The 15194-nt window shown below is 36.6% G+C and overlaps 1 protein-coding gene across 1 annotated transcript in view; it reads right to left on the bottom strand.

Annotated features, from left to right (window-relative positions):
- NEK11 (NIMA related kinase 11) overlaps positions 1 to 15194 on the bottom strand; it is a 106367-nt gene that overhangs the window by 88728 nt on the left and 2445 nt on the right. Inside the window, exon 2 of the mRNA XM_062567861.1 lies at positions 13981 to 14220. Within this exon, the coding sequence (XP_062423845.1) occupies positions 13981 to 14150 (170 nt within the window). The 5' untranslated portion in view covers positions 14151 to 14220. The remainder of the gene's footprint in view (positions 1 to 13980; positions 14221 to 15194) is intronic.

The raw sequence follows: 15194 nt of genomic DNA, 5'->3' as shown, positions 1-15194 counted from the left end.
AAAAGAAGAGTTTTCCTTCCAAAGCCACATTTTTAAACCGCTTTATTTCCTAGAAGAAAATGAAACAAAAATTAGTTATGTTTATAGCTACTTTATGCATTTCAGCTCGGAATCAAATATTGATGGACTATGATTAAGGTGAAGAAATTCATGTCTGCTCAGGACAATTATTAAAAATATTGCAGGGTATAGGCTAAATAGATGCATGTGTATGTATCTCATTTTTTTAGAAATACATCTCTAGATGCTGCATTATCACCATCTACTGTTCATTATTTTATCTGATAATGACTACCAGCCTTCACTGCACTTTCCCCAGCCTAGTCTTCTTTAAGAATGTACTTAAATGTCATTAATCTAAAAGGATTTTTGGAGATGAGTGTGACAAGGACTAAATAATGTGTTTATTCTCTATATCCTTGAAGACATAATTCCATCAAATACCCAATCACCTGAAACAGACATTTTCCCAGTGTGATTTCATTGTACATCCTTGACACATTTCAGTATTAAATGCTCTCTGCTAATTAACGTTCCCTTTCAGAAGAAAAGTCGTATCATTAGAGAAATAAAGCTTGAATGCAGCATTAGTTCTTTCCAAGCATCATTATTTGATTAAACATCCTGCAATTGCCATGCTGCATTTGGCCAATTTGGCATTGGCCAAAAAGAAGCTCACTTGTCTAGAAATAGAGAAATTAGTCTAAAGTTAGAAATTTCAAAAATCCACATACTATCTGATCTATATGCATCAGATTACAGAAAATACAGACAATTTTGAAGAACAGAAAGTTCCAAAGACACATTAAGCAATCACTGTAAAAATGTATCCCCTAGAAACTCAAACATTTTCTAATGTAAAATTTACTTGGCTCTTTCCTGAATATAAGTATAATTGTAAGCAGAATTATGTTCCTTTAAATGTTACAAGTATATTCAATACCAACAATATCTTATCTTCTGTGAAATTAATTCCAATAAGCAATTAAATACTAATTTGCTTCAACTGTGATAGGAAAGCTTACTCTTCCTACATGTCTCTTTCAAGCAGGCATCTCTTTCAATGTTTATTTCTGATATACATTAAATTATCCATAGTATCAAAAAGAAGTGTGTGTACATGAGAGGGAAAGGCACAGCTTACAGTTGTACAAAAGCACATTTCTAAACAGTCTACAATGAGAGGGTAAGGGAATCAAGCAAAGTTAACTGAGCTAATTAACTGTGTATAACATCTACTGATAGATAAAAGTCTATTTATCCTTTCTAGCCTTCCTGGGTATGATACTGTGGTCTTAGACTTCAGTGCAATATGCGCAAATCAGAAATGAAGCCACTAACCAACAACACTGGAAAGTTATTTTAGAACACCCAAAGGGCACACCATACATGCAAAAGAAGCAGTGAACTAGGAATTACGTTTACTAAAATTATGTTTACTAACGGGTCTGTGTCATATAAGAACAACCAAAAACTAGAAAAAGAGAAAGAAAAATAAACAGTCCAGCAAAACAAGAATTTATTCTGCTCACTGCAGCAATTTTCTCATTACAGTTTACTGAACTCAGTAAAGAACCAGAAGGCTGGTTCTGTGTGGAAGAAAGTACAAAATCCTTGATGCAGAGTTAAAAGCAAACATACCTTGTCAACAAGTGCAAACGGCAGCAACATACAATACATCAAGCATATTCAAATATTGCAAAAATACACAATATCTTTGAGGCAAGTGGTCACAGTTTGACCTAAAGTAATAATACTGCACCCCTCTGTTTTCCTTCTAAAATTATCTTGCCAGTGAATAAAATTAAACAAAAGTTTCAACAAAACAAATGAGACAGAAGTGATCTCAAGGCATTGGCTTACTTACAAAACCATTAAATTCTGTCTCTGCTGCACATCTCAAAACCAATAATTCACCAGAAATGCTTTAAGCATTATTATCCACCCAATATTGAAAATAATACTTGTAAGCATTACAAAAAAGAATGAATTCAACCATCGGCACCACTCATTACTTGCCCACAAGATCACAACGTGTAGGTGGGGACTGCACCAGGGAGCTCAAGAAAGCTAATCTCTTGGAAGATGAGATTTAGAGGAAACCTAAGCAATCTTTTTCTTTAAGGCACTTTGTCTCCCATTGACATGAGTTAAAGACTCAGTTAGATTGCACCACAGTCAAATGGACAAATCCCACTGAAAAGCAAAAAGTTAGTGCCATAATCCAAGACAGGTGCACTAAAAAGGAGAAAAAAAATACAATAACCCCAAAGCTCCAAAAGATGACTCGACAGAATTAAAAGTTAAACCAGACATTGCTGCACAGGATTTTCACAGGCATCTACATCACACAAGCTGAATGAAAGGCACCAAGATGACATGAGCGCTCACCTTTTGATTTCGTAGTGCCCATGCAGAACATCAGGCTTTATGCTTGGTAAAAACGAGAGTTCTCAAAATTTTAACAAAGGAATTGCTTGCACAAAGGCCTGCAGCCTCTTTGTAGCTCCTAATAGCTAAAACCTTCACCAGCACATGCAGTGCAAATTGTCCTGCCTATGCTTTAATGCCACACTGTCCTGCAAACCCTGCTAAAGACTTATCCAGTGCAACCAAAATCTGAACTTGCCTAAACAGAGCTCTAAATAAATTGTTTCACTGGGACATGGACCATTTCTTGGACACCTCTGTGTTGTAACTCTTCATACTGTTGTTGTTCTAGTCAACCAATTTTAGTCAGGGGGATGTTGGGGAGGAGCCCTACAGCACCATGCTGGGCTGGAGGAAGGGCTGAGCACTGACAAGCATGCAGCGGATATGGACTAAAGCATTCTCTCACTTAAAGTCCTGATTTATCAGTCCAACTTTGTCATTTAAACTGTTCCATCATTAGTTGTATATAGTTTTGCATGAGAATTGCTTTAAACAAGTTCAGGGTTATCAAACCAGTCTCCGAACCACTATTGGCCTGAACTGGAAATGATCTGAAACAATTTCGGTCATAGCTGCAACTCTGTACCAACAATGAAACAAAACATTTACTGTTTGACTCCCAGGTAACATGTTTGCATTTGTAAACTAAAACACAAGAGCTCTAGCCATGGTCACAGAGGCTTCAGTAAAGACTTTGACATGCATTTATTTAGGTCTTGGTTCCCACAGCACCATTCACAGAACCTGAAAGCCACACTTAACCACTGAAATGGGAAGACTACAGAGGTTAACTTCTTCAACCATTCCGGTTAAATCAGCAAGAATTCCCTATCAAGGTTCTGGGTCACATTATCTCACATTTGGGGCCAAGAAAGACTGTGCACATGAACAGCAGCTCAGCTGACATGCGGTAAGCTGGAGTGGCAGAGGTTCACCTCATTGAAAAGAGCAAATGATGGTCCCCTAAGAAAAGCATATTGAAAAAGAAGCAGTGACCAGAAATGTCCTACAGGAGCTGCTCATTTGTTCAGTTTCCAAGGAGATCAAGAACATTTGTTCAAAAACCTAAAATGACCTGAAGGATTCTCATTTTAATTTCTGATTTTTATTTCCAGGGCTAAATGAGAGAGAAGAAAAAAAGACAGAGAGCACAATTAGATGAAAAAGCACAGGGCAACTGGCAGGGGGTCATTTGTTATAGTTTTAATCAATTCGGTTTCAGCTGAGCGTTCCCTTGGAATACCTTCAGAGAAACAAACAGGCAGCAAACACTGGGATTTAACCATACGGCAATCTGCTGACTGTCTCTTGGATATTCATATGTTCCAAGACTCATCCACCTTTAGATTTTATTTTTATTTATTCATTTGTAGTAAGAAGTCATAAATAATTGAAAGTCATGTAATAAATTATTCAGCGAAGTGCACAGTTTCCAAGGAATCATAGCATGAGTCTGGATTAATGGTATAATGCAAGGCAGATGCAGAAGCTGAGCTGACACCCCACAATTACCACATGCAGAAACGGTGCTGGGAGTTCGGCTCTTCTCAGCATGTGCTTTCCACCATGGGGACGTATAAGTACCTTTTGAATATTTACGAACTAGAAGTCCCTATTGCCTACTGTGTACTTCAGCTGCTTGCCTATGCATTGTTATGAATTAGTGAAAGCTAACCCAGAACTTCCCTTTGCACAACAGATTAGGACATTCATTATCTATAACACTCTACAACATCTATAGTACTGTCCTTCAAGACTACTGTTGAAAAGAAACATCTGCTATGAAGAGATAGTGTCTTTAACTGTAATTATCTGTTACAACTAACTGATAAACTACTCAGGGAAACAGGCATAGAAGTGACTGCAGGAATACTATTACAAATCAGGTACATAACAGATCTGGGGTAGGTTAGGAAACAGATCTATGATTGCCAACAGAAATGCAAACTCCTCAGATATTTAGATGCACATCTGCAAAATCTTAAATGATTCCAGAATCGGAAAGAAAGGAGATGGAAGATGCCCTGCATTTTGAAGATGATTTCTAAATCTGATGTCACTTTGCATTACATGATGGAAATTCAAAGTCAATGTTTTCTGAATGTACCAGTACATTCAAAGCCACACTGACACTTTGTTTAAAAAAAATCGTATTCTTAGATACAATACTGAAATGACTTCCTTGTATTTCACATCAAAGAAAAGACTGGATTTGAGCAAAACAATTAAATGTTAGAGTTTTATAAAGCAGCACTGACTTAACTTCCAAGCTAAATAAACTCATTTGTAACTGCCAATAAAATTGCTGTTATACTCGCACATAGGACTGACTTGAGTTTTCCATCAAATAAGATCAAATAAGCTTCAAAGCATTTACATATTATATGCTGATAAAGAACTGGAAAGTAAGTATTAAATATCAAATACACTAGAAAACTGCAAAAGAATCCATAGCATGATTGTCCTATCACCTTTTCAAAATTTATCCAATTGTCTCTATTTATTAAACTTGTCTACGAAGGAAAGAAGTATCTGTCTAACAAACCCTACTCAAAATATGGATCTGCTGGCCCGTTTCAGCCAAATTTGTCAGAACAGTAGCAATCTCAAGGATTTTAAGATTACACTATCCAGTGAGCTAAGTAGGAAGTGCAAGAGACCTACATTAGCAGCCCCTGAATCTCCAAAGTTACCTACAGTTTGATTTGCCAGATCATCAATATAGATATACCAGACATCTCATCTCTGCATTTACTCAGCAAGCACCACAGCTTGACCTTTCTAGCCACTAATTAGGGAATGCAGTGAGGAAATACCTATATTGGAGGGATACTAGAGGGAAGGAAGATATGGGTGCTACATTTAGAGGAAGCAGAAGAAAACTGAAGACACTGCAGAAAAAGGAATGCAATCATAAAATACATGGTAAAAGAATTGGCTTATTATGGGAGGATGAAGGGACGCACATCTATAGGAGACCAAGTTTCTTTTCTGCCACACACAGACAGCTTGTCTCCAAACTGCAGAACTGACCCCCATTATACTGGGCTATAGAGGAGCACAGAGCATTTACAGTATAGTTAAAGATCGATTAATATTTAGCAAGATTAAAGATAACAACGAATAATTTCTCAAGTAGGGGTCTGGTTATGTTCCAGGCCTGCTAACTTGCAGTATGGACATAGACAAATTATTTAACCTGTTTCTTGTCCATTTTCAAATTGAATAAAAATATTTCACAACTCTTAGAAGTGCTTTCAGGTCTCAGAATGAAAAAAAAGTGCTACATGCATGCAAAGAATCACTCTTAATAGACAGTGTTCCATAACAGGTCTTGAAAATTGACTGAGCAGCACCATTTGTCCCTAGCTAGTGCATTCACAGTAACATTAAACAAATGTAAAGCAGAAACAGACATTTATCTATAAATTCATTACTAGCATAATTTCTACAAAATAAAAAGAATCAAATAAAAAATATATACAGTCATTTTTATCTAAATTAAAGCTAGAATTTTTTCTTCTTTCTTAAAAAAAAAATCCAGAGCTTCTAAAAAATATGTGAAACTCCACTAAAGGGCAACCAGTGATTTGTATCCCCTTGTATAAATTCAATTTAAACCCTGGAAAAGATTAAGAACTCAGCAAATATTTGCAAACGCATGCAATCCTTATTTAGAGCCCAGTTACATATTAGCTGAGTCACTCTGCAATTTCAAATAAAGATTTACCAAAGCTCATTTTAGGGATCACTAGAATGGAAAGATAGTGTCAATATTAAGCAAATCAATCTTATTTTTATTGGATATACAGTACATGGCTCAAAACCAGAAGTTTGGCAAATACCTACTGGAGAAAACATCAAATAAAACACAAAACAAGCCATCCTGAGCTAAGCAGCTTCCTCTCCTGTGAACACATCTCTTGTGTTTAATTGACTTTGCTGTCTAAGATAAATTTAAACTCTGGCCATAGTTTCCCCTGAAACTGGGGTATATAGAGGGTCTCTCTCCTGTATGGATTGTCTAGCACAGAAGAGACTCTTTCAGAGTGAAGAGAATCTCAGGTTCTTGGCTTCTCTTCAGGAGGGCATTAATTTTGTTCTCTAATCAGTTGCCTATTTTCATACGAGCTGTAGGAACTTCTATGTTTGAAACACCTAACCTTCTGTAATACTTGGTCAGAAGCATCCAATGGGATCAATAGCTCTTGTAGGACATAGATAGCAAATTGTATAACTTGCTACACAAATAAAGTAGATAAAGTCACTTGCACTAGCCATAAATCTAAAAACGGAAACTTCCCTTTTCTTTTGAGGAAATTATTATGAAATTTGGCAAAGTTGTTTATCACATGTCTACACGAAACAGTTGTTTCAGAATGAAGTTAAGTGTAATTCTGAAGTTTAATGGCCAGTCTGAAATAAGTCCAAGGAGGCATCATCTTGCTCCAGAATATGAATCACTGGTTTGGCTTTACCCCTCTCCTCTGTGGACAATATACCTTGGAAAAAAATGACATCAGCAATATAGGCAGAGAAGCTTTTGCTCAGAGGGCTTCAATACAAACAGATTTTCTCATGACAACACATTTGAGAATACAGGAAAACTCATCTGGCCTACACACAACCAAAATTTTCTGAAGGAAAACAGAGTTCATCAACATTAGGAAATGTGTTGTATGATTAGGGAATTTACCTGACTTAGACGTTTGGTTGTTAAGCTATGGCTATAACTGGCAGCTGTTTACAGCAATATGTAATTTCCCAGTTAAGACAGAGTGGAAGGCAAAACTGAAATTAAAAAGGGTTTCAGAGTCACTTCATAGAAGAGAAGGCAAAATTATAGAAAACACCCCAGACCACGAACATAAAGATTACCCCAAAAAGCATACAAATTTAATGCAATATATAAGGAATGAGTCACACAACACTATTAAGAGTGACGTAGAGTATGTACCTACTCTACCTACACTATACTGGTAGTGCTTCATATTCTTATCACTCATACAGTATGCGACTCAGCCTACTCACATTGGATATCTGTGATCTAGTACAATCTCTGCAAGTCAGCTATCCTGTGCCCATCTATCACCTAGAAATCTCAGATACTAAGGAACAGTGGATAAAGAGCAGGTAAATTCCATATCAGAAGAAATAAGTGATGGATAGGAGAGAAGGAACTAAGAACATACTTTGCAATTATTTATTGCAATTACCTGCACCATCAATTGTACAACACCTGACTTCATTTCCTAAGCACAGTTTGCAAGTAACAGTATTGGTCTATGCCTATTTTGATTTAAAAATGTACAAATAATCCTAACACGGCGCAACTCAAGTTTTTACAGCTTTTCATAAGCCTTAGTTTCCTCTGTTGCCACAAAGAGCTAAGCCACGCAGAACCACATACAGGTTATCTGTTAACACTCTGTTCCTAATAATATATGTTCTGAATATAAGGCTTTATTTTTACAATTTCCAGTACACTAGTTAAGAAGTCTTAAAGTTAAGAAGTCATAAAGGATGCCAGTAGTAAGAACTATACATGACAGCAAGGTCATTCTCGGTGCAGACGTGGAACTGCACCTGCTACTAAGTTAAATACTCAAGGCGTGAATGGTATTGCCCACATCTTCTGTTATTTCTCATCTTTACCTCAAAACTAATTTATATTCCAGTGTGAATTCTACAGCAGATTCCTCAACATTAAGATTTTTCTTGTGCTTCCTCTTTTCGGTCTTACTGTGTATTCTGACTTTGATTGCCTACAGAAACAGCAGGAAAGAAACCTTTCCACAGGGGCTCATGAACTTTTTCTGCCAACCTCTTTTAAGTAAACTGCAAATTTGATCACTGCTTGCTTCTACTTTTCTCAGCAGAGGAGCTTCACATTATTATGTACTGTTAACTGCATGTATTGTTTAAATTTTATTGTTAGACTTGGGTATTTAAATCAGGAGATGTAAATAATCTGACACAGGTGTTGGAATGAGATCAAAGACTGTCTGACCACTAGAATTTAAAGATATGCAGCACAGAATCTTTTAGGGCAACATTATGGAAATACAGATAAGAAGCATGCTCAACAGTATATTTACCTTTTTAGGAGTAAAAGGAAAAATGCAGATAGTCTGATTCTTTGTCGCTTCTACAGATATGGAAATAAGTCTCAATAAACAGCTTGCTTTAACAAAATATGAACTCCAAGTAGAAAATAAAATACTACCTGCTTTCACTTAAGATTCATCATCTTTTCTTCCTCTTTTACTAGCGGATATCACAGTTTTCTCTTCCACCATGACCTTCTTGTTCCAAGCTTGCCTCACTTTTCTCTTCCCTTTCCTAATACTTCCTTCTCTTTCTCCCATCAGAGATATTAAATTTTTCATTTGGCCATTTCCAACAACTCCACTTCTACAAGAACCTCCATCCATCCTTCTGATCTCTCTTATCCTCACTTCCCTCTTCCTCATCCACTTGTCTTCCTGCTCTTTCCTCTCACAAGTATGCTTTTGTCTTCCTCATCTCTAAAGACTCACCTTCCATCACTTGCCTTCATTTTCCCTCTTTTTTCCTTTATGTCTAGTATGTTTACAACTGCTTTTTAAAGCCCTGTACCTTTCTAAACCCTGCCAAATTAGAAATAGTCCTTTACATTAACTAAAACTGTTTTCCTTAAGTTTCTAATTAGCTCCTTTACTGATTATCTTCAATCTCTTCACTTATTTTTGTCACAAATCTTGTCCTCCTTGGCTTCTAATAATGCTGCCTTCTCTTGACTAACCTCTTGTCTTTCAAGTCATCCCTTCACTATGTTTTGGATGAATCTCACCTTTCTGACAATTTTTTGTTTTAATGTACCAGTAGATTCCATTCTTGTTTCCCATCTTTCCCCCTTTTTCACCTCATCTCTGAGATCTTTTATCTGCAAATACAAAATTATGATATTTTCCTACTGCTACTCTGGAGCGGTCTACATCTAGTTTAAGTCTATCTCCTCCTCTTGTGAAGGGCTAGCCAGCATTTCAAGCTCAAGCCACTCTCAGTCTCCACTCTGTCCACCTTACAGTTTAATTTCTCTGTCAGTACAGAAACTATTCTGCCAGCCACATCAGCCCATAATCCAGACTTGGTTTTTTATTTGAATTTCTTTCCATGTTTATACATATAAGCAGTCTTTCTTAATTCTCCTACAAATTCATTTTTAAAATTTTCCTATGGTGCTGTAGCTACGAAACTTGTTAACACTGAGACAGTGGTCACAACACACCAGCAGCCTTTCATCCTCACTATTATTATTTCATTGTTCCCAGGCATGAAATCTCCCTTCAAAACTTTTGTCTGTAAGGTCTTTGCAGTAAGGACTATCTTTCTGTGCTGTTTTTTTTGCAGCACCCAGAACAATACTGTCCTGGCTCAGAGTCACCAGTGCTACTACAACCCAAGCAACAGCAATACATGCTGCTATTTCATAAAGAGAGAGGAAACGGATAGAGAATCTAACATTCGTTACTCAAATTCATGTGCTACTTGCATTAAAATAATGCCCCATCAAATGAAGTAACTGTTAAAACTATCTTCTCCTCTCTAGCTGACAAGTAGTCCTGGTCATAGCCTCCATACAACTATCCAGCAGCCTTGCATGGTCAGGTCTGAGTGTGTGCCTGGGATCTCTGCAGCCCACTCACCAAAGGATTTTACATATCATCAGTTGATGGGGCACTGAGCACAGGCATCAGAGCTGTCAGTCCCAAAAGGGAAAGCTCTGCTCCCCTGGCCTTAATCCAGCCCAGAAGAGCTCCAAGGTGGCCCAAGGAGCAGGCTTGCAAGGCAGCAGGGGGTGGCAGCAGCAGCACACAACTGTCAACTGTCACACAGCAGCATTTCTCAGGCCTGCTCAGCAGCCCCCTTCCTCCTATCAGCTGCCTCTGCTAAAGCCAGTTCAGCTCTGGCTCCCCTGCAGGTCTGTCTTAACTCTCCTGCCTGATGCTAAACAAGAGCCAGGAAGAGCAGCTGACATGAGCTCTGAAGCAACCCACGCTTCTCTCTGGGTGGTTTGCTAGCAAAAGAGAAAGCCAGCTCAGGAGCAGGAAGACCCTTTTGCAGGCAAGAAAGAAGAATCCACAGAAGAGGCAACAAATCCACATCCACATAGCACTTCCATCTCTGGAGGAATGATTCTGCCCAAGCTCTTGGGTCTACACTCTGTTGCTCTGCACCAAACTAATATAGCAAAGGGACTGAGGCTCTTTTTCTACTTAAGACACTTCTATCCAGCCATAACCACCATTATCATCATTAAAAGGAATAAATATTGATAATCAAAAAAGATATATTGGTATACTTGGTACAGACACAGCTACATGTTTCCAAAAATCTAAAAAAGTCCTAAAGCTGTTGTGGCATGTATATTTGTTAATATTAGTAAAATTCCAGGTGAGTATTACAATTCACCAGAAAACATGTTGAGCTACTTCAACTCAATAGCAGGAATTTTAGCAGCCTCCCAAAATACAATATACTTGAAAAGTTTTATTAAATTTTAGTAGTACAGAAGCAAGAAGCTGGCACACATTTCTATAGGAGGCAGGTATTGCTGGCCTGAATAGCTCTCTGTAGACAGACTTAGTTTCTATATGAAATAAGTCTGTTGACTTGAGGCGTGCCCTAGATCATCACACTCTTCCTCACAGCTGAAGCAACTATGTGTGTAATACTTCCCTCACAATATCTAGGATCCTTTAGGGATAAAAAAGAAGTATAAGGCATGCCCAAAAACTATTTTCAGAATCATAAAAAAGCTAGGCAGACCACACATGAAATTATATGATAAGCACTGTTAGTCTCTGGATTAACTCATTCTGTAGACATTCCACTAATAGAAATTTGAAAAATAAATTCTTGAACAGCTTCTGTATCATTCTTCAAGATTTAATTTCTTGGAAATTTGTATTCTTACGGTTTATTTTTATGCTCTTTCACAGTGCTTTAGACTATTATATGGGATGGATAGATGATTTGCTGGAAACTATCTGTGACTGAATTCATGCTGTATCTAACATTTATCTCAACATGTTCTGGATCATCTCTGAAGCAATAACAATAGAATTCTAATTCTGTTGAGACGATTCAGGGCCTAAATAGCTCAATTCCTTTCATCCTCCAAAACGCTTTCAGAGCTCTATTAAGATTTTTTAAAGAGTGAGAAGCGTAATCACTTACTTTTTCATTTCTTTTGGAAATACTTATTTTTTCCCAAAGTAAGCAGTAAGCAGTACAATTCCATAACAGATTCTTTTCTTATTTGAAAATAGTGTTAATAATGTGCCTTTTTAGTACATTTTAGCACTTTATGGAATCAGTATCATTAAACAGAAACTGTCTACCCTCTATCCTGAAATGCTGCTTGAGGTTTCATGTTCATCTGGGCCATTTTTTTTTTTCATCTAAATGGCAGAAATTTAGGGGAATCCACTATTCAATACTCCTATTCAGTGAACTCCTTCAAGTTCAGAAGGGGTGGAGGTGAATAACTGTGATACGATTACCCCCACGTGGTGTAATGAGGAACTACAGAACATTACAATGAAAGCATTTCGGCTTGTTAAATATTGTAGTCACAAGGAAGAGGCTAATGAAACAAAAGAAAAAGAATATGCCAACTGATACTCAGCCTCTGTCCTGAGGATGGCAAGGGACACGTGCAGCCTCAATTAAAAGACAGGCATGAAATGCTGCAGGCAGTGAATGCTTCTTCAAGAAGAAGTCACTACAAATTAGACTTCTTAAAGGAAATTCTAAAGCAAAAACAGAGATAGTTACTTAAAGGCAAAACACATATTGATTATCTTGGAGGTTTGGCAGCTTGAGCTAGAGTCAAAAATATCAAAACTGAAGATACACATTTCAGTATTCTTCTGAAGCCTGCTATTATCGAACTCATTCTTAGAGACTTTAGAGTCCTATCAGCTCAAGTAGTTTCTACCTCTAATTTGTAAGATAAATAACACTAACATAAAAAGAAAATGCCAAATATTTTCTCCCATTTTTAATCAAAGTTTTGCATTAAAGGAATTTTTGTACTGAACTGTAGCTAAGTCTCAGAGAGATCAAAAAATTGTATACACTGACACGGGAAAAAATAGAAAAAGCTAAAAGCTTACTGGCCTCTAACTCTGATTCAATGAGCTGAGAAATATACGTTGATACAGAAGAAAATACTTGAGAGAACCATGTCTTGTCCACACATTTATTAAGGCATTATTGTCAAGAATGCTTTGTTATAAATGTCAAAACTGAGGCACACAAAACTGACCTGATGAGACGCATCCAAATTCAGGCGAGCATAAAATCAATATTTGTTGTCAATTAAAAAAAAATGCTATCAAACAGGGATACAACAAAAGGAATACACTTACTGGAAGACTTTCTTTAATAATTACTTCTTATGTTTCATTTATACAACTTAATCATAAAAAATAAATAAATAAAAAAAAAAGGTTAAGTTTAGCAGACTTTCTTTTGTGGCCCAGTGGCATGGAACTGATTCTTGAAAGCATCCTGTCAGCTGCTACAACAAACTTACCTAGAGTAAATAAGAAAATGGCTGAAATGAAGAGGAAAGTCCACTAAAAGACTTTCAGAAATTCTGACATTTTCATGCTCACTTTTGAAGTTTGAATGCTTTCACAGGCCTGTATAATTGGACAGATCATTACAGATCTAGATACTGCACTAGTTGGACTCAATTAGATTAGGAATTCTCTTTCTCCATATTTTAAAGCGAAAATGTCATGATCATGAAGATGAATGAGCATGGAGTGGAAGGCAAACATTCAATACTTTAATAAGTGTTCACAAGAAAACTCAAAGTTTAATTATAAATTATAAAACCTTTAGCTATAAATTACATAATTATAGTATACACATAGTATATATTACATTTAAGATATGTTACATTTTATATCTTTATATAGTCTACAAATTATAAAGTTGTAAGGCTCCAATAAAAAAAAAGAATATTAAATTTGTGAAAGCCAGCATATACCTTTGCTCTGCTTCTTATAAGGACAGTGATTAAATTTACCTCTGTTTCGAGTCAGCACAGGGGTCCCTTTCACAACATATACCTTATGTTAGGAACTTGACCAATGTATGACAGTGGGGAATGGGTAATTCAGATACATTTTTACTGTTTTAATTCCTTATTACACAGCTTTGGAGATGTACATCACTGTGGCTCATAGATTTTCTAACTACCTCCATTTTATCTTGCGTAGTAAATTAAAAGGACTTAGATATAAGCACCATCAGCAGACTTTTATCTGATGAAATATATCAAAGAAAAATAGATTCAGCTGGAATGTGAGTCAGCATAAAGCCTGGTCCTGTTTAAGGCTATAACTAAAGTTAAATTGTGTGTTTGTTAAGCCTGCAGATTAAGATCAAATTGAGAAACGAGACATAAATTAGTACAAAGAAAACATCCACAATGTAAAAAACAAGGTCCAAACATTTTTATTTAAAGTATGTGAAGTGCTTACTTACAATTCTTCTCCTTGTTTTGCTTTCTTGTCAGAAACCAGATAAACACTTCCAAAACTTCCATTGCCAAGTTTCCTCTGAATTGTGTATCTTCTTGCAAATACAGCATCTGAGCAAGCAGAATTAGACCTGGCAACAGTGACATGCTTAGCAGTTTCTTGAAATTTCAGCATCGTTCAGTGCAACAGAAATGATGAAAATTTCTCTAGAATACAGCTTTCAAATTCTCTTGCTCTTCAAGGACTTTCACAGGAAGCACATGAAACAGAAAAAAAATGGATTTGACTGAATGTATTGCTCTTACTAAAGCACTCATCTAATTCTGCTACAGTGCTAAAGGGGTTAACTTACAGTGAAACACTAATTAAAATGGAAATATTATCTATTAAATTATGGACAGTAGACTTGAAAAAGAAACTCCAGATAATGCAGATGTGGTATATCAATACTAAATAAACTTATTGAAAGAACAGGATGGGGGATATGAACCATGGGCATTTATACACTCATTTATTTAAAAGTTTTTTTTTCAAAAACAGGGACAACTACACCTGTATTTCACCTTACAGTACCCCCAGATATGGCACAAAGAATTGTATCCTATCTTCACACCACCAAAGTATCTGATAGCAAAAATATCTGTTTCAGCAGCAAGCTCAAGCAATATCTGTATATATTGAAGCATAATCTCCATCCATAATTTGAATTTATTTTCATCAATAGCTACAAAGCTGTTCTCTCCTGCTCTTTTACTTGCCTCTCAGATTTCACCAATTGTTTTTCCTCATACATTTTTTCCAGTACTGGCCTCATTACTTCAGCGTGATTCACCACTAGTATCTGCTGAAATTAGCGCTTCCTGACTACCAGCAAGCCTGCAAGACTTTCAGTAAGCCCTACTTCTTCTGCTTTCCCTTCTCCTTTGCTACAGTAATTTTTCTTAATCCATCTTAAAATAACTCAGCTTTGATTTGTAATTCTTGTTTAACTGAAGGCCTAATTCTGCAAGAAAGGGACCACAAAGGTAAACCTCTAGTGTTTCCACAGCTTTCAGTAATTGAACATGGCTTTAGAATGAGTTTGTTTCCTTCACCTTCCTCATTCCAAATGGCAAAGAGTAGGAGTTTCATTGCACATGAAAAACCAATATTGCTTTCATTACCTTGCCTTTTTATGATGCTGTATGTGTTATTTGTGCTTAAGGATTCTTTGGAACA

The sequence above is a fragment of the Rhea pennata genome, chromosome 2, assembly GCF_028389875.1.
Source record: "Rhea pennata isolate bPtePen1 chromosome 2, bPtePen1.pri, whole genome shotgun sequence".
NCBI classification, from domain to species: Eukaryota; Metazoa; Chordata; class Aves; order Rheiformes; family Rheidae; genus Rhea; species Rhea pennata.
Note: the sequence above shows the minus strand (reverse complement) of the source record. Positions and strands in the feature narration are given on the sequence as shown.